The 20000-nt window shown below is 36.2% G+C and overlaps 2 protein-coding genes and 1 non-coding gene across 5 annotated transcripts in view; 2 read left to right on the forward strand and 1 right to left on the reverse strand.

Moving 5' to 3' along the window:
- The first annotated feature begins 3606 nt into the window (after window positions 1-3606).
- LOC125025043 (deoxyribonuclease-1-like) lies at window positions 3607-11012 on the forward strand. Its single transcript, XM_047612913.1, has 10 exons — window positions 3607-3649; window positions 3987-4154; window positions 4373-4527; window positions 4872-5101; window positions 5444-5597; window positions 6924-7023; window positions 7370-7555; window positions 7856-7945; window positions 9267-9485; window positions 9899-11012. The coding sequence occupies exons 2-9, from the start codon at window positions 3996-3998 to the stop codon at window positions 9420-9422; spliced, it is 1230 nt and encodes a 409-aa protein (XP_047468869.1). The 5' UTR covers window positions 3607-3649; window positions 3987-3995; the 3' UTR covers window positions 9423-9485; window positions 9899-11012.
- Trnae-cuc lies at window positions 9039-9110 on the reverse strand. The gene has a single exon. It is a non-coding gene; the product is annotated as a tRNA-Glu (tRNA).
- Window positions 11013-11873: 861 nt separating the features above from the next.
- LOC125047849 (solute carrier family 35 member C2-like) overlaps window positions 11874-20000 on the forward strand; it is a 30684-nt gene continuing 22557 nt past the window's right edge. The window contains exon 1 of one of the 3 annotated variants that reach the window (XM_047646366.1): window positions 11874-12464. In XM_047646366.1, the coding sequence (XP_047502322.1) occupies window positions 12350-12464 (115 nt within the window). In that variant the 5' untranslated portion in view covers window positions 11874-12349. Of the gene's footprint in view, window positions 12465-16186; window positions 16421-19478; window positions 19640-20000 lie in introns of those variants that run through there. The other 2 variants (XM_047646375.1, XM_047646401.1) reach the window with 2 other exon arrangements.

Below are 20000 nucleotides of genomic sequence, written 5' to 3' on the forward strand. Positions count from 1 at the left end.
CTATTAAACTCGTCTTGGCTCCAGTCCAGGCAGTAACCACCAACGGGTTGAGTTGATTACTAGTGTACGTCTTGTGCTGGTTTACAGGTATGGCGAAATTTCGGTTACTCTTACACTGGAGAGTGTAATTAATCTTTGATATTTTATGGGATTATAACTTTTTTTTCTGGTTAGGTATGTAAGTGGTTAGTGTTGTTTTTTCTGTATCGTTACTTTCTGTTGTTCTCTTAGTTTTAATGTAAAAATAGGGATATTTTTCCAAGTCATTGGTCTTTTTGGTTTTCGTATTTTCATTGTTAATGAGTGATAAAAAAAATCTAGCCAACTTTCGCAATTAGAGTTGAAAGAAAGTGGAAAAATTAGAGCTAGCATTTGCATGAAAACAAGAGTAAAAAAAAATTTAAAAGGCGAATCAAGTCTCTGTTTCGAAATATTCGAACAAGCGCCGTCCAAAGGATTCGAAACCAGCTATTCGCACAAAACTTGGACATTGCTCATTTGCATATCGAATCCATGTTATTTTAAGCAAAAATGACAAAAACGCTTTACACGGGTTTTCGCACCTTTTATGCATTGTGGTTTTATTCCAAAATGGCTAAAATAATGAAATGTTGTGACTTTTGGCGGTTATCTCATAGCATAAGAATTCGGTAATATGTGAGAACCACTTTACGCTCTGCTGCTATTTTTAAGATGGAACCGAAGCAGATATAATGTTGCCCTTGGCCCTTAACCGCCACAAGTGCTCGTGCATGATTTGCTTCAGGGCTTTCATGTGTTCAGGAGACATCCCAGTGTGATTCCTGCTAAGCTAAAGTAATGAATATATAAATAAATAAATTATAATATGTAGTGCTTGAATGAATAGGCATCCTTAGAAATCATGCAAATATAGAATACTAATGTAGGTAAATATCTCGTTATGAAGATATTATTAATTATTAGGATATTATGGTAATTTTGTTTCCTTCACCTTAAAAATAGCCTAAAAATACTTCATTATCTTTTTCGTGCATGGCTGCTTTAGAATTTAAAACCGTGGTTCTGGATTTGTAACACACATATTTGCTTTAACTGTTAACCATTACCGAAATGACACTTTTCTCATACGTATGACACATCCACGATCTCCCCGATAACGTCAGCTGTTCCACACTTATTTTTTCTACCTACATATCTTTCGGTTATGAGAGAGAAGCATATTCAGCGATTTCCATGTGCGCAATTGTAATAGATACATTATTCCTGGAAGACTAGTATAACCCTACTATGAATATTGACGAACACCTAGAAAACAGGCCTATATTTTCCTCCCAAGGCCTTATGTTCCTCCCCCCCTGCTAACCCCTCCACTTTTCGTTATTCAAACTAAGTGATTTTTATCAGTGCGCCAAAGAACCAGGTTACGTGAATATGTATCTTTCGTGGCAAAAAACCTTGGCTTTATATCTATTTCCAATAAAAATCTGCATAATATCCAGTTATTATGGATATTGGATGCGAGAGGATACGAGAGACAGCTTTAGGTTACGTGAATATGTATCTTTCGTGGCAAAAAACCTTGGCTTTAAATCTATTTCCAATAAAAATCTGCATAATATCCAGTTATTATGGATATTGGATGCGAGAGGATACGAGAGACAGTTTCTGGTTTGTGGCGAGTGTGTAATTTAACTCTTGCGCCGTGAAATGTTTTATTTATTTATGTATATCTGTTTCTAACCCATGTATATATCTAGTTCTATTTTATTTGTGTATATCTAGTTCTATTTTATTTGTGTATATCTAGTTCTTATTTATTTATGTATATCTAGTTCTTATTTGTTTATGTATATATGCATTTATTGTTTATTTATGTATATATCTGCTTATTAGTTATTATGTTGATACCCGTGGGTATTCTTCAACTCCCCCTGAACTCCGCCCGCTCACCAAACACACACCACTCGAACCACTCATGACTTCAAGCTGTAGTCTCCTTCAACTAGACGCCCCTAAACAATGAGAACCTAAGTAATAACTAAAATTCAGAACGGTCAAGTGAAGGTGTTCCGGTTCATCCACAATATAACACAGGAATCTCAGAGACCATGTTTTACACAACCTTAACTTCAGTACTCATGAATTACATGATAAGCCTGGCATATGGAATTCACAGATTCATTAGACAAGACAACATAGTGTACAATAGTTTACAATAAAACTACATGGTTTAGTTTAGTTTAGTCCTTTATTTACCACCCTGGCTAATTGCACAGAGGTGGACAAGCTGTGGTACATTTAATGCATGGTCATAACATTACATAGTGGTATTACATTTGATTTTTAGCCTATAACATTACTATGAGTACTTTATCAGTTTAAGGAAAGGAACAATTGCACAGTCCTTTATCCACTCATCTGCCACGCCGGCAAATAGCTTGGGCGTGGAAAAGCATTGATACATTTGATATGCGGTTATATGATACTACATTCCAAATTTAGTATACAACATATGTATATCTTCTAAGACATCAGATGATATGAAGTAGTTACATAGTTCTCGGTACCTCATGCTAGGTGGTCTGAAAGACTGTAACACATGGCACTCTGAGATATAATATACAAGTGTTCGCTTATATTCTTCATTACACAGTTTACACTTAGTTTCTTCGACATTACAAACTGTACTGACCTGCCAATACAATCTATATCCAAGCCTGGTTCTTGCAGTCACAACATCACACTGTCTTGTTCTTGTTTTATATAAACCATAGATGAATGAATCTTGCCTAAACCGGTCATAGTGCTTTAAGCTACAGCTTTCAGGGCGTTGAGAATTAATCAACTCAGTCAAGTCCTCTCTGAAGGAAGCTTTAATGATGTATGAAATCCTAGAAAGAGGTATCCCAAGATCTATATCCACACTTTGTTTGTCTCATGCTGACTTTGCTAGGCGATCAGCATGTTCATGCCTAGGGATTCCAACATGCGATGGAATCCACACAAAACGTATATTATGGCCTCGTTCTTTTGTACGATATACGTTTATCCTGATGTTATTTGTAATATTTCCCGCACCTTGGTCTAGAGTGTTCAAAGCCTGGAGAGCACTCTGTGAATCGCAGAAAATGACCCCTGAGCCTTGATTCAATAGAAATTCGGTGACCGTGAGTATTCCTGCCAACTCAGTTTGCATAGTGCTAGCCCAGTCATGAACCCTCCTACAATCCTGGTGCTGCAAAATATTGTTTTTATATACAACAAAAGCGCATCCTGCTCTGCTCCCAGTACATAGTTTACAATACTTTGGTAGGGCCAACCGTGGAGTAAAGCTGTGTGGGACGCTTTCACCGACAAATTAACAAGTCCGTGCAGGTTCATACAAGGACCCCCGTGATTTATTCCACACGTTGCTCTCCCATTAACAAAAGAAATTAATATGGAACTACTCGAGGTATACAGACAAGCGCACATATCCACAGTCGCATATTTGGTAACAAACCTCATCGGTATGCACAAACACGAATACTTAAAAGCAGAACATACATGACTTACATGAGAGTCCCACAGTAATTTCTTAAACTTGACTAACACGGACTACTGTAACATTCACTCCGCTAGACACGCCATAACCAGTTGGGAAGAGCTACCACAACACACACAAACAGTAAGAGTACAGTAGAAACCTTAAACCACTTACACACAAACACCTTACAGACACAACCACTTCAATCCTAATCCTTTCTCAAAGTCCTGCAACTCACACGCGTGATATGACTTGACCGCTGCTCTCCTTTCGGCTCCGAGAACGATAGTAGTGACTATGATTATAATAGTTGTGATCATAAGTTTGTTACATTAGCCTAAGAGGTATGAGGCTAACGGTAAAAACAATGATAATGGCAGTCAAAATGACACGACGCAAATAAGATTATGATAAAAATGACAAGAAAACAAGGACATCGACGAAATTAATACTAATATCGACATTTCAACCCATACAGGAGAAAAAAATGGAGCTAGTGTTGATACCTGTGGCGTTTCTTGCGTTTGCGATTTTAAGCATCGAGGGAGCCGACATCGTGACGCCGTTGAGGATCGGGGCGTGGAATGCCCAGCGCCTCGGGAAAACCAAGATGAGCAAGCCTGCAGTGGTTTCCATCATGGTTCAGGTAAGGGACGCGGGTCTGTTTGTGATTAAAGGCCCTCGCAAGTTCTTAATGAAGGAGGAATAGGACTCAGTTTTCTGTGAGGTGGAGGAGGCGTTCGTGTGAGAGGTCTCAGAAGGGCGACAAAAGCTGCGCAGGGAAAGAATCGTTTGTAGCCTGTTTTTTTTTTTTTTTTTTTTTTTTTTTTTTTTTTTTTTTTTTTTTTTTAAATCCTCCGATAGGTACTTCGCAGGTACGATGTGGTAGCGGTGCTGGAGGTGCAAGACGTCTCAGAAGAAACACCAAAACTCCTTCTAAGTGCTCTCAACGAAGGACTGACCGACACCTACAACCTCTCGCTGTCCAGACGGGTAGGAAGGAGAACGTACAAGGAGCAGTAAGTCATTTGATTAAACAGTCATTTTTCCTACTTTTTTCAGTGAATATTTGTTTACAAGGCTGAAGGGACATTTTAAATTATTCAACCTTTTAAAAAATAGTTTCGGAAACAGTAACATGTGTATTTCTTACTGCATTGGTTGTATGATACTTTCGATATTATTTAAATTGAAAAAGAGTACCGAATACAACAATGAAGGATAATCTAACAACTAGTGAAATATCCTTTAGACAGCAATAGCCCAAAGTCAACACCTTTCAACAGAAAAAAAAAACTAGTGTTATTACACAGCACTAAGTATACCATACACAACAAAGACGTCAAACCCCATACCACTCTAGGTACGCCATCTACTACAAGCCCTCAAGAGCTACCCTGGTGTCCGCCCAACAGTACTCCGACCCAGTTGACGCCTTTGAGTACGACCCCTACGTGCTGGTGTTTGAGGATTCGAATCAGCTGCGGTTCGGAACTGTCTCCATCCACACCAAACCGGACAACGCGGCACAGGAGATTGATGCGTTGGTGGACGTGTATGAGAATTTGAGGTTGCATCTGCTGGGCGCTGGCGGTGAGATAGGATGGGAGAGAGACAAGGAGGAAGAAGTGTATATATGCATGTATGTATAGATAGAGAGAGAGAGAGAGAGAGAGAGAGAGAGAGAGAGAGAGAGAGAGAGAGAGGAAAAGAGAGAGAGAGAGAGAGAGAGAGAGAGATTAATAAGAAAGAAGAGATCACGAGAGTGTATGCGTGTGTAACGTCAGAGAGAGAGAGCGAAATAATAAAAAAGTAAGATCTAAAAAAATAAAGTTTTATAATGATAACAATCAAAGACGAAAACATGGGAAACACTGTCTCCGAACACAACTTCCAACACCGTGAAAATAATCCCCTTATTTTCCCCACCAACAGACGTGATAATCCTGGGTGACTTCAACGCAGGCTGCAACTACGTGACGAACAGCGAATGGGCCAACGTCCGGCTTCGACAAGATTCGCGCTTCAGCTGGCTCATCTCCGATCACGTCGACACAACAGTCAGGGGCACAGCTTGTCCCTATGACAGGTAGGTTGGGGCACAGCGTAGGTTGTGGCAGTTGGATCTTAGGAATGATGTGTAGGAATGTGTATACATGTATTGTACGTGAATGTGTGCATGCATTGTGTAGTATGTATATAAGTGTGTGTGTGTGCTATATCTCTCTCTATATATGTATATATATATTTATATATATATTTATATATATATGTATATTATATATATATATTATACACAGATACACACACACACACATATATATTATATATATATATATATATATACATACATACATACATACATACATACATACATACATATACACACATCTGTGTGTGTGTGTGTGTGTGTGTGTGCATTGATAGATATATATAATATATACATATTTATATATGTGCATTTATGATATATATCATATATATTGTAGTCATTATATACACATATATATCATATAAGCGTATATATTATATAAACACATATATATATATATATATATATATATACGTATGCATGTGTGTGTATATATACACACACATATGTATACATATATGTATATATACATACATACACACGCTCACACACAACATACACGCACACACACACATACATATATTTACAAATATGTGTGTGTATGTATGTATATGTATGTATACATTTATAATTGTGTGTGTGTATATATATATAAAATTGTGTGTATGTATGTGTATATATATGTGTGTGTGTATGTATATATATGCATATATACAATGTATATATGTATGTATATATACATATGTGTGTGTATATACACATACATGTATGTGTATGTGTGTGTGTGTGTGTGTGTGTGTGTGTGTGTGTGTGTGTGTGTGTGTGTGACTTTCCATGTCGTTCCAGCGACCGTCATCAATGACTTCAGTTCGTACCCCTATAGTTTGAACTTGTATTTGATGTGCTGCTAAAAAGGCACAGCAACATTTTATGCACCTTTATAATAAAAAGTTATATCAAGAAACATACGATGCGATTCGTAATTAATGAAAATATAAATCCATGTTTGAGACTATATGAAATATATCTGAAAAATATCGCGCTTTAATTGGCTGACCGGAGTGTATCAGCCAATTAAGTTGAAGGCATACACTTTGATACAAACGGAAAAGTTTCAACAGGTTTCAATAATGCACGCGTAAAGGGCAAACATATATCAGAGTGTGACACTGTTAGGGGTTACGGGAATGTTACCAAAAAGGCCTCTACACATACATATATATATCTGTGTGTGTGTGTGTGTGTGTGTGTGTGTGTGTGTGTGTGTGTTATAATGTAATATGATATAAATATGATATAATGTAATAAGATTCACCCTTTCAGGATCGTGGTATCAGGAGCCAACCTAACTAGTGCCGTATACTCGGGCTCCGCTAAAGCTTACTACTTCGAAGAGGAACTCGGACTCAAAGACCATGCGTTGGTAAGTGTCAGACTTTTGGCATTTATTTAGAGGTAAAGCGTATTTTAGTCATTTTAAAATGACGCTAATATTTATGCAGCAGATACCAATTTTAAGCAGGGTTTAATGTTTTGATGTTTAAAAAAAAATTAATGTGCTAGACTTCAAAGTCATATACCTCCACGGTAAAGTATTGTGGCTGGAGGGGTTTAAAGTTCTTATTTAGAACAAAATGCCTTAGATTTCAACGACCATATGGCATTATAAAATAGTATGGTAGTGAAAAGAGTAGAAATCGGGGAAGAAAATGGGATAGAGATTCAAAAGAACATGAAGAGTTAAGGACAAAAGGTCATCATGTCGGCAGATTGATGACGTGAGCGACCACTACCCCGTGGAAGTCCGCCTGCGAGGTGCTGTGGCCCCCGAGGTGTTGGCAAAGGTGACTTCGAACGTCGCTATTGATGTCAGTTTTGAAGCCACACAGGAAGGCCTCACGAGCAACACGGAATGCGGGAATGCTGAAGTCTGCATCGATACTCCAGACCACGTGGTTGGGGACAATTTTTGTCTTTATTTCTTTATCGTTATATTTTTTCTTTCATTTTATTATTATTATTTATATTATTATTATTGTTGTCTAAGTCCTTTGGCATGGTTGGTCGAATTATTTTCATTTGTTTCTTGTTTCTGTATATCAAGAAATTATCAATTCTAATAATTGTCTTTTAATTTATCATTATACGGGTTTTACACTGTATATAAAGCAAGTATTCTTTTCGTTATGAGAATTTGTTAGATACTTTGATATAAACCTTTTTAAAAACACTTATTCTCTTTCCTTCCTTTTCAGCTCATGCGTTGGCGAGTACACAACATAAATGACGCGAAAGGTTTAATTACAGTCTTCGCTTCCAATAACAGGCTTCTTGTGCCTTCTGAGGTGAGGTATCACATTATATTTCACTTAAGATTATACAGTGTCTCTGGCTACACATGTACACATATACGCACGCCCCAATCTGCTGTATTTTGATTATCATATGATATTTTCGAGTGACATATTTTGAGCTCATACGCCGTTTTATGGAAAGTTGTTCCATTTACCAATAATCTTATTTGGAAAACGAAATTTCTCTACTTCCTTGTCACCACATTTTATCCTTAACTTTATTGTCATGACCTCATGTTAGTTTTACCTTAATCCAAAGTTGTATTTGTCATTCTCTTATTTCACTGTTTAGGAGACATTATTGTCAAGCATAAACTCCTCACCCTGTTTTCTTCTTTCCTCTTAAGTTGTAAGTTTTAATTCCTTCAAGTCTTTCCTCGTAGTAAAGTCTTTTAAAGTCCATCTGGCGGCCGCTCGTGAAACTTCGCCCCAGTTTATCCGTGTCCTTCCTTAAATGGAGGAGGACGCGGACTCGTGATTTTCTTTTCTCTCTTAGCTTCGTCTACGTACATGACTGCCTCTTTTAAGTTTGAGATTAGTGGTTGTATTTTGTGAAATTTACCTTTTAAAGGATCCTGTGGGTTTAAACTTTCATTTATGATTATTTCGATTTTTGTTTCTCTTGCTTCTAGCTTTTACTTTTTTCTTTTCCATATAGTAATATTCATCGTTATACTCATAGTTATATTCATAGTTATATTAATAGTTATATTCATAGTTATATTCATAGTTATATTCATAGTTATATTCATAGTAATATTTATAATTAGATTTATAATTATATTTATAATTATATTCATAGTTATATTCATAGTTATATTCATAGTTATATTCATAATTATATTCTAATTATATTCTAATTATATTTCTAATTATATTTCTAATTATATTTCTAATTATATTTCTAATTATATTTCTAATTATATTTCTAATTATATTTGTAGTTATAGACAACAGAGCATAATTTCATAATCCATTTAAAGAAATATGCGATGCCATTCTGAAGTCTTTGGCACGAATCGTTATATGTTACTGTTTGTATATTTACGCATTCTGCAAATTTTGGAATTATAGAGTAAAACATTTCCCGTGCCGGGAATCGAACCCGGACCTCGCGGGTGAGAGCCGCGTATCCTAGCCACTAGACCACACGGGATATACACTTAAGAGATTTATCTTTCTTTATTTGTTTCTTTCTTTGTCTGTTTCTAACTTTATTTGTTTTTCTCTTAGTGTTTCTTCGCCGCTAATGACCTGAGCTATTGACGCGGTAGATAATTTTAAAGAATCAATCAATCTTCTCATTCCTCAGGCAGTGTCCGTGTTATTCTACAAGTTAGAGGAAGGAGCACTGACAGACTCGACTTTATACGGCGCCGACCACACCCCTTCCGTGTACACGATCGCCTTGTTGTGCTTACCACCATCCTGCTCGCTCTCTATCAGCGCCCCGACCCTTGTCAACTGAAAGAAGTGCTTGCCAGTTGACGACGATGCACAGAAAAAAGAGGAGTCGTTGAATTTTATAAAGGTACTAAGGGTGAGGATGAGGGGGGCTGAGAGAGAGAGAGAGAGAGAGAGAGAGAGGGAGAGAGAGAGAGAGAGAGAGAGAGAGAGAGAGAGAGAGAGAGAGAGAGAGTCAGAAAAAAGTTATTAGACGACAGTAGACGAAACTACAGACCATTTTGCCGGAGTTTTAGACTGGTCTTACTGCTCAGTCATTAAGTATTGACTGGTTACGACACATTGTGGTTTGTATCCATCTTTTTGGGGACTCACACAGCACAGACTGTGGGGCATTTGCAGGTCTTCTCTCTAGGAGGATTTGATGACATCCTCTTCACCATTCTGCATTTAAAGTAGATATCGAATTCAGTCTGTGACATCCCACATTCACACAATGTAACGGCATGTTAGTTGATGTCCCCTGCTCTTTATTCATAGGATGAATACGAATATCATATGAGGACCTGTACACAGCACTGATATCTTCACTCATGAGATCCTTCGACAGTACCCTTCACTCCCCAATGGACTTTTCGTAAACAAGACTGCTAAGAACAGGAAAGTGTCTGGTGATGTCTTTTGACGAATCCCTCTCGAAGGTTAGAGTAGAAATGAGTAAAACACCATACACATTGTGATGTCTTTAATGGATATCCATCCTAGAGTGATACGTAAGTTCATATGTAATTAACCACCACAACAGGGACGTTTCAGGCCTCGCTGTCTGTGTCCTAATCGTGTATTCTTCTATTCGATATTAATAACACAGTATTACAGTTTGATTCAATTAATAATGTCTTTTTAATGGAATTAGAATCATTATTCCTATTCCCATAATTTTAGTATTGTATAACAGTAACCATAATTGGGCATTTTTAAAGATTCTAAATAAATAAAACATTGGCTTTTAATGTTTACCCTGAATTAAAAGACGTGCTCTGTGCTTTGGAAGAAAATGGCGGTGAGATAAGCACGGATACTATTGTACATACAGTGTATTAACTATTAATGCGTTAATGCAGCATATATTACCTACAGTGTATAAACTATTAATGCGTTAATGTAACATATATTACCTACAGTGTATTAACTGTTAAATCAAATACTTGAATTATTTTTCTGACTTAACAATCAGGTCCATATGTGGATTTACTAAATCAATAAACTGCTAAACGAAGTAAGCCCATGAATCATCAAACAAATAGAAAAGTAAATATTGCTATATAAACTACCGGACTGAATAAAGTGAATAGTAAGAGAATAGAGAAATTTGACAAATGCGTAAAATACTTCTTATGAAACACCGGATTATATTTATTGGTAAGCTATGGGATAAATTGTAATCGAATGAATATATAAGGAATTATCAAATTAATAAACTCAGATAGATCATAAAAAACTAATGTATAATCTAATCAAATCATGGACACCAAATATAAATAGGTTACTATATGGATAAGTATACAAATAAGCAAAATATTGTGTAGATAGATCGATTGATAAATAAAAGTAGAAAAGGTACGAATGGAAATGAATATTTTTACAGATGTTTTAATTTCCACCCAAGGCTATTTCTACATTTGTCACTAATAAACAATGATAAATAAGCTTTTGTGAGGAGGTGTAGTTAAACTGGATTTTACAAGTAATCTGTAGAAGATTCGTAAATGGAAGAGACGAAGAGAGAAAAATAATTTCAGAGTACGTAATACAATGAAAAAAAAAAAAAAAATTAAACGATGGATCAGCTAAATAGATAAATATATTTAATATACTAGATAAATTAGAGATGGTTAATGAATTATGAAGTTATTATATAAATCACACATTAAATAGACAAATGAACAGAACTTTGGGTCACTTTATAAAATATTTCATTACATAAACCTAATGTTGATATGAATAAATACATTTATAAACCATTGAAAAACTATTTCAATTTAAGAAATGTAAACTATTAGGCACAGGGATAAATTGATAAACAACTGAATACCAAAATGGCTGAAAGAACGGTTCTGAATATTTATTTTCCTCATGAAACTTGTGACAATACACATCCACATAGGTGTGTGCGTGTGTGCGTGTGCGCGTACGTGTGCGTGTGTGTGTGTGTGTGTGTGTGTGTGTGTGTGTGTGTGTGTGTGTGTGTGTGTGTGTGTGTGTGTGTGTGTATTGTGCGTGTGTGTGTGCGCACACATGTATATACTGTGCATATATGTGTATATTCTGGTTCAGATATGAATGTGTGTGTTACTGTGTGTTTGTGCTTGTGTGTGTTACCGAGCACATATGTACATATAACCATTTGCGGGTATTTGTTTTTAAGTTAGTACGTATGAACATGAGTCATTTACTCTCTCTCCTCCTCGCTGATATCAAAACCTTGCGTGCATCTACGTATGAGTAATTCACACTCGCCTCCATGTTTGATCCGGAACATGTGTTTTGGGCAACACCTGCGGGCAAGACAGGTGTTCCTGAATCGGTGATCTGGAGGTAGACTTCTTACATTGTTTGGTGCTGAGTTTCCAGGGTAAAGTGGATGTGAGGAAACACCATGATGAAGCAGGTCTGAGAGATGGTGCGACTTATATGCCATATTTACGTGTTTGTCTTGCGACGAACAATGGAGGTTAAACTTCATTGTTGATATCCAGTGAGAAGACCATACATACATACATACAGCAACGTGTTATAAGCGTACGTTTAATTCCGAATAGTTTGAAGTCTCATTGACGCAAACGAAGTGGTGTCGATTCGCTTATGAATGAGAAAATCCGTAACACACTGAGAGCGATACATTTTCCGAAAAGAGACGACGAAAGAACAAGAGTCGGAGAAAAAAAAAAAAAAAAAGAGAAAAAGAGAACTAGGAGATAGAGTGTTACCATGTCCGAGGATTCCGATGCCACAATGACATCTAAACGCAAGAATCATGTAAATTACCAGACCTTCCACAGCGTTGGGTCATATACAGTGGAGCGGCGCAGTATCCCCTTCTTTGGTGAGTGTTGCGTTTCTTACTCACTGGTGGCCAATGTGACTCATCACGTGTGGAGAGTTCGGTGAGTATGGCGTCCCTTACTCACTGATGACTCTGTGACTCATCACGTGTGTGGAGAGTTCGGAGAGTCAGGCATTTTGCATATATGTATGTATGTTAATATGCGTTAGTATATGAATATGTAATCACAATCAAGACAAACAAGTGCACATGTAAGGACTCATAAGCTTCCATTCGAATTTCAAGTTAATACCGATATTTTTTTCTGGCTGTTATTGACTATCGATACTAATACCTTTACATTTTCTTTTCATCTGCTTCAAAAAAAATATTCTGGCCAAAAAATGATACTAATAATATTTTATCAGCCTACATCTAAATAAAAAAGTGACAACAAACATTATTCAAAAAATGTTTGTTTCTGTTATACGTTATTTTTAAAACAGACATCTATCCCAGAATGTCTAACTTGGAACCGTTTTCTTTTAGTAGTCGAAGTATCGACGAATATTCAGCAGTGTTGAACTGGTATAGAAAGTCAGTATTTTGGTATCGATAAACCCACATCCAAGGAAATACATATACGCCCACACCTAATGAAATACATTTACGCCCACTCCTAGGGAAATACATATACGCCCACATCCAAGGAAACACTTATACGCCCACATCGAATAAAATACAAATACGCCCCCGTCTAATAAAATATATATAACCCAACGCGTCTCTCCGACTCCCTTGTGCGCCGCTACGTAAAGAAGGCCAGCGACCGCGAGGTTATAAATAGGCCCACTCTTCTTTTCCTTGTTATAGCGCTATGATGGCTTTTGTCTTGCTTTTTTTTTTTTTTTTTTTTTTTTTTGACTTATAAAGTACCCATCTAAATTTAAACAAAAAAGGGTTTTCTGACTTCATTGTTTATGGAAACAAGTACATGGGTTTCTGCTAATATCTAACTGACCCACCGATGTATGTACGCTGTTAATATTTTTTAATGTGAAACGTTTTATTTCCCTATCAGAACAGAGGGCGAAGGTGCAAATTTTGAAAGGAATTTAGTTTCATTTCATCAACAATAAGGGTTTTTCATTAGCTCTTCCGTACTGAAATGCATTCTGTCTAATCTGATTGTTTTTATCTTCATAACTACGAAAATAAATTATATATAGAATTAATATAAAAATAGGTACGTTTATAAAACTAATATAAACATAAAACAGTTAAGTTTGTGAAGCAACATAAAGAATTCTCTTTTTGATGGAGGTAATATAACAGTTTTTGAATCGTCGATCAAGAAATTTGATATGCTTGAAATTTAGAAAATTATCCATATATACGGTGCTTTATAACCAGCAGTTGGTTCTCGCTGATTATACTTCTAACCTACTAATTACAGAACACTAATATGTATCAAAAATTGGCCGACGTTCTTTACAACAGCTGTACACAAAAAGCAAAGACTATAGCATACATTTGTTTCATTATATTGTATAAGTTTTATTAATCTATACTGCATTTCCTGTATACTGCATTTACTATAAACTATGTATACTGTATTTACTATAAACGATATATACTGCATTTACTATAAACCACATGTACTGTATTTACTATAGATTGTATATACTGTATTTACTATATTGTTTAAACTGTGATATATACCGTACATTATGCATACGATGTATAGTCGTGTAAAATCACCGCTGTAAACAAAAGAGTTCCATTTGACTACGAAAAGCAAGCTGTTTTCGTGCTCTTTTGAATATCAGTGACTTGCATTGGCACTCGGAGGAAGATAACTGAAAACATCTCACTATTTTATAAAATATTACCACAGAAGACGTACTGAAGAAGGATGTAAGTTCTGAATGACGTTGGACGTTGTTTGTATGTCATCGTTTATATCTCATGCAAACTCATGTCAAGCCTCGGATTTATATTGTCATGTTGACTTTATACTGGCGAACTTGTCCTGACAAATATTTAGCTAATATTATTGTTTCAACTAACTATTGACACGTCTGGATACAATGCCACCCACTGTCACTATAGAAAACATGAAAGTCAAAACTGCGCATTGCAAGTTATAATGATAGCAGTCGTATTAAATCGCAGAAGGCCAACGAATCAGACGTTAATTAAATATTGCAAGTGATCGTGTTATATTCATTTGTCGGTTTAATTATCTTTTTATGTAATGTTAAATCGTAAAGGTAACGAGATTTTGTGAATATCACCTTGATGTGAATTAATAGTTTTTGAACTATTGCAAATGAAGCGGTGATGCTCACCTAGGTTCGTTTAATAAATGTTCACATTTTCTGTATTTTGCCTGTTTCTAATTTTGTGAAATATTTCGACCACAAATATTTCCGTTACAATCTCAGTTAAAAATTAGAAGGAAAAAGGATATTCAGCCGTTCACTGAATAAACAGGTATCTTTATATATAAGGAATATATAATCCCTTTATAACAGGTATTCATATATTGCATATTCATATATTTGGCATTGGCGTAACAACCCGTCCAGTGCCCCCCCAAAAAAGGAATATTCATAAGGCACTGATTTAAAATATGCTCCGTGTATGTGATGACATATGCAAATGTGTAATATGTGTTACACATTCAGTTTTAAAACGCGTGTGTTATCAAACAGCATTGATCACACACACACACACACACACACACACACACACACACACACACACACACACACACACACACACGCACACGCACACGCACACGCATACACACACACACACGCACACGCACACACACACACACACATACACATACACATACACACACACACACACACACACACACGCACACGCACACGCACACGCACACGCACACGCACACGCACACGCACACGCACACGCACACGCACACACACACAATCACGATCTCTCTCTCTCTCTCTCTCTCTCTCTCTCTCTCTCTCTCGCTCGCTCGCTCGATAACAACGATAATTATAATAACCAAAACAATAAATATGAAAATTATAGTACAAATTGTACGACCAGTCTTAATGATAATGATAATTTTAAAAACATTCATAATTATAATGATAATGAGTATAAATGCATTATCCAAGTCGATCTTTATCTTTATCCGAGTGAAATTACTACTTGGCAACTATCCGTGTCTCCCATCAGAGCAAGACAATTAGAGCTGTGTGTTAATTGGTTCGATTGATAGATATATGACATTTTTGGATCTGCATTTTTTTTTTTTTTTTCAAGTTTCCCTAGTGTGCCCCCATTCCAACACCTCGATGGTCTCAAAAACTATTCAAATCACATATCACAGAATGAGTTATTTCTTCTAACGGAGCTTCAGAGCCGTGAGATTACATGGTCATCCAGTATTGATTAAGGTCTATATAAGTATATAATGGCATTATCATCACAATCGTCATTACGCATATTCATTAATGTAGTTGACCTGCCTTGTGTGCGTTCAACACCCACGCCTTCTAATACATTTCACTAGCCCTTTTCTCCAATTAGCAAATTTTGTCTTTGTTTAGTTGCATAGAACTAAACACGTTTACGAACATGTAATCGTGAGTTTTTATCGTACGTGAGTGAGTATTCTTTGTTGCTGTTACTGGAAATGTATTTGCAAATTACACACCTGAACCAAACAGCTGCAGGCAGATGTAAAAGGTTAAGTCCCCCTCACTATAATGTTTACATTTATCTTTGTGTTCTGCAACGTGGAAGGTTCAAGCTGTTCACTTTCTTTACTTTTCCTTGTGATTTAAAAAGATAAACGTTCAAAAGAGGAAGCCAAATATTAAGAGGAACATTCTCGACTGAAGTTAAGCCTCTCCCCGCTAGTGACGTTTGAACTGTTCTCAAAATGGCGAGGTACGAGAGATATGCTAATTACAAAACATTTCAAGGGAACGCAAGTACCTACGTATCTCGGCGCAAAACATACTTCTGCGGTTAGTAGAAAGAAGTCTTACTCATTCTGTCTACTTACTCCTTACGTTTGTGCTTCGGTGCGCTTAAGAGCATGTGGAAATTTATAGCGTTTGTCTCCACTCAAGAGCAGTTTCTACGACATCGTAAAGTTGTTACATACGACATATATGAGAGAGATTATTGTTTTTACCAGGATATTCAAGGATTTCTATCTACAGATTTCCAGTTAATTTGTATTTTATCTGTAGGTATTAAAAGTGCAATAAGTCGACGAGAATTTTGCCAGAACTAAGAGAAAACGAATAATGAGGAAGTAACAACGAAAAAATAAGTAAATGTAGTAAAATAATGATAAGATTGGGATTCTAGTTTGTTTTATGGGCATATAAAATCCGTTTGTCTTTATAGATATATATAGGTATATATATATATATATATATATATTATATGTCTTGTTTTTTCCCCTTTCTTTTGTTTCTTTCTTTCTTTATTCATTTATTTTTTATTTGATTTTTTTTTGTTTTTTTTTTTTTTTGTTTTTTTGGGGGGGGGGGTCCGTGAGGTGAGCGTAATACTATTAATAATAATACGCCATGGTGCCAGCATACCCCCATATTAACCCAATCGCCCCGTATGGCAAGAATACATGCCATGCCCACTGTAATACAAGTTTATTTATTGTATTTAGACATAGATGGCTCTACAAGTGTTTAGTCACCAAGAAGTCAGTTATTAGTCCTACCTATCTCACCTGTTTACCCTTTTCCTCGACATTTGGAAAGGGTATTTTGCGTTATTTCATTGTCTTAAATATCATCGAGATTTTAATGACAATTTAATAATCATAACATCAATAACAATAATAACAGTATCGATACCAATTGCATTAAAAAGAAAAACACATTTTCCCGCCAATACAAGGAATGGGGAAATCAGGAACGGTCACTAAGGCTACTGATAGACTCCTTGCCCGCTGAATACATATTGAGCCATCTGTATGTAACAACATACAAAAAACAAAAAACAAAAAATACAGGGACAGAACATAAATCCGTGGCGGTTGGGTTAAGGCATCGCACTTAAAACACCTGGTCCGAGTCATTAAAACAGATGTGAAAGTTTCCAAATGAGAAAAACGTAGGTAAAAAGTTATATCGTTAGAGGTCGAAGGATGATTCTTCACATGAGACACTTTGGCTTATAGCAAATTTCATTGTGAAGTGCGTATTCATTTGTTGTATTTGAGCGTAATACTACTAATAACATTACACTATCTACCCTTCTAAGCTGGCAGATTCGCTGACAACAAGAACTGCAATAACTTTATCACAAATCTGCGTACTGTAACACCTGGTCTGAGTCATTGAAACAGATGTGAAAGTTTCCAAATGAGAAAAACGTAGGTAAAAAAATATATCGTTAGAGATCGAAGGATGATTCTTTACACGAAACAATTTGGCTTACAGCAAATTTCCTTCAGCCTAGCTGTTAGATATAGCTTCACCTCCGTTTCCTAATTATTTGACCTTTTATTATATATTCCTTAATTGTCAACCCTTAAATGGCTTCTTGTACACTCACATTTCCTCGTATTTACGAATATTAGTTCCATAACGAAGAAAAAAACAACACTGTAAGGAGAAAAAAGCAATCGGCATTGTTTACAAAGGCAGCGCGTGGTTTCCATGGCAACGGGGTTTAGCTATTATTTCAAAGCATAATAAAATGTTATTAAATGTTAATATGTTATATCAGATTGATCACGTTACTGTATATTTCATATTAATTTACATTCGCCCTTTACAAATTAAAAGAGAAGGGCACAGTACAGTTCCCTTAAGTATATGTAAACAGATGAACGGCAAAATAGTTTACCATGTTGATAGAGTGACAGAAAACCCATTTCCTGTTTCATTTACTGTGATTTACCATGGAGAGCAAAATGAGATCATTATTATAGTATCAAGAAAATATCAAGGCTTGTTGTCATTTCTTGATCTTTACTGATATCATTAATATCAGTATAGTTATTACTAATACCTGATCTTGTTCATTTATATATTCACTAACGTAGTGAAAACCCTTATCTTCAAATGGTCTTGATGATGACGAGGGTGAATTTTGTTATCACCTCTTTTATTATGACCATTATCATAACATCCATCATCAAGTTGCAAATATTAGACGTTATTTGCGTAACTGGAATGATAACAATAACTTCAAAACGGAGTTTACTGTGCGAAGTATTATACGTGTTACCAGGAATCAGTCTGAGAAAACAAGCCGGCTGTGTTAAGTGACAGAATCAGATTTTAATTTGTGTCGGGAAAGGAATAATGAAAATGACGTTGGTTCAATGAGATTGGACGATTACGCGCGAAATGTACGGGAAGTTTGGCTGTCCGAATACTTAAGGAAGTAAAGTAACTATTCTCAGCGAGTTAATATATACAACCTTTGTCTTGAACATGCTAAAGAGAGAGAGATAAAAAGAGGGATTCTGACATAATAACACTATGAAGCTCCAGAGGATATCCTGTCTACTGTAATCTGCTTGAATTTTCGTATTTTCATTGCATTAAACTGCTTTCTTATCGCAACATCTGGTACTTTTCGTTTAGTTGCCTACTTTGCAACTTGCTATTCATGACACCGTTTTTAAAAATCCTTTGACTGAAATAGTGTGAATGTTTAGCGCCTTTCACCCAGCAACTTACGTGAAATAGGCTTTATTGATTATTGTCACATCCCATGCCCTCTGTTCTTATTACATTATTTTGTTCTACATAACCTCTCCTTTGGATGTCTTTGCCACATGACCGGCCTTAACCCTATTAATTTGATTACATCACACTCACAATATTTCACCATATACAGTGTCCGGACAGAATGATAACGAACAGAAACTGAAACTCAATTCCAAAACCGGTGCCTACAAACAACAGATAAGCTATCTCAAGAAGGCTGATAACGACTACTTGATCTCAAAACTGTGTGGTAGAGACCATACACATTATCATAGCTTGCTTTTCCGAAGTATGACTCACCGTATGAAAAGATAGACTGTTTACCTCAGTCCATCGACGGCTTTCAATACGAAGCCAGTGTCGCTGTGTCTCTGAGAGCAATTCGATTCAAGACGACTGATGGTCTCTTGTTTCGTCAGATTTGATATCTTTGCTGGCAACTGTTCGACTTTCCTTACAGATGAACGGCACAGGACACGCATATTATGTTTGGTAAATATGTCTTTGGTATTTCTGTCATTTAAAATCGTCAAATATCTGTCTTGACTCATGGTGTTTCCTATTTCCCTACCATTTGTTGACCGCTTATCACGTCAAAAAGATCTTTTGGACTTATATGAAATCTAACAGGAAGAGGATAAAATGCACCAGTAGCGATGGGTTGTATTCAAGGACACGCACCGTCAAGACTGTCGTGACGTGAAACCACGTGTATAAAAAAAATGAAAAATAAAAATATATTTAAAAAAAACGTGGGGCAGGACATGGAAACGTACGAGAAAACTGGTGCTGCTAAACTCACACTCTAGTGGCTATGTACACCAGTCTGAAATGCGTTTTTGTATGAGTGTCC

Source organism: Penaeus chinensis, chromosome 4 (genome assembly GCF_019202785.1).
Source record: "Penaeus chinensis breed Huanghai No. 1 chromosome 4, ASM1920278v2, whole genome shotgun sequence".
Taxonomy (NCBI): Eukaryota; Metazoa; Arthropoda; class Malacostraca; order Decapoda; family Penaeidae; genus Penaeus; species Penaeus chinensis.

Coding starts and splice junctions, on each gene's coding strand:
- LOC125025043 (XM_047612913.1), top strand. CDS start 3,996: ATGGAGCTAGTGTTGATACCTGTGGCGTTTCTTGCGTTTGCGATTTTA. Junction 5,598..6,923: donor ACAGCTTGTCCCTATGACAG/GTAGGTTGGGGC, acceptor TCACCCTTTCAG/GATCGTGGTATCAGGAGCCA. Junction 7,556..7,855: donor TCGATACTCCAGACCACGTG/GTTGGGGACAAT, acceptor CTTCCTTTTCAG/CTCATGCGTTGGCGAGTACA.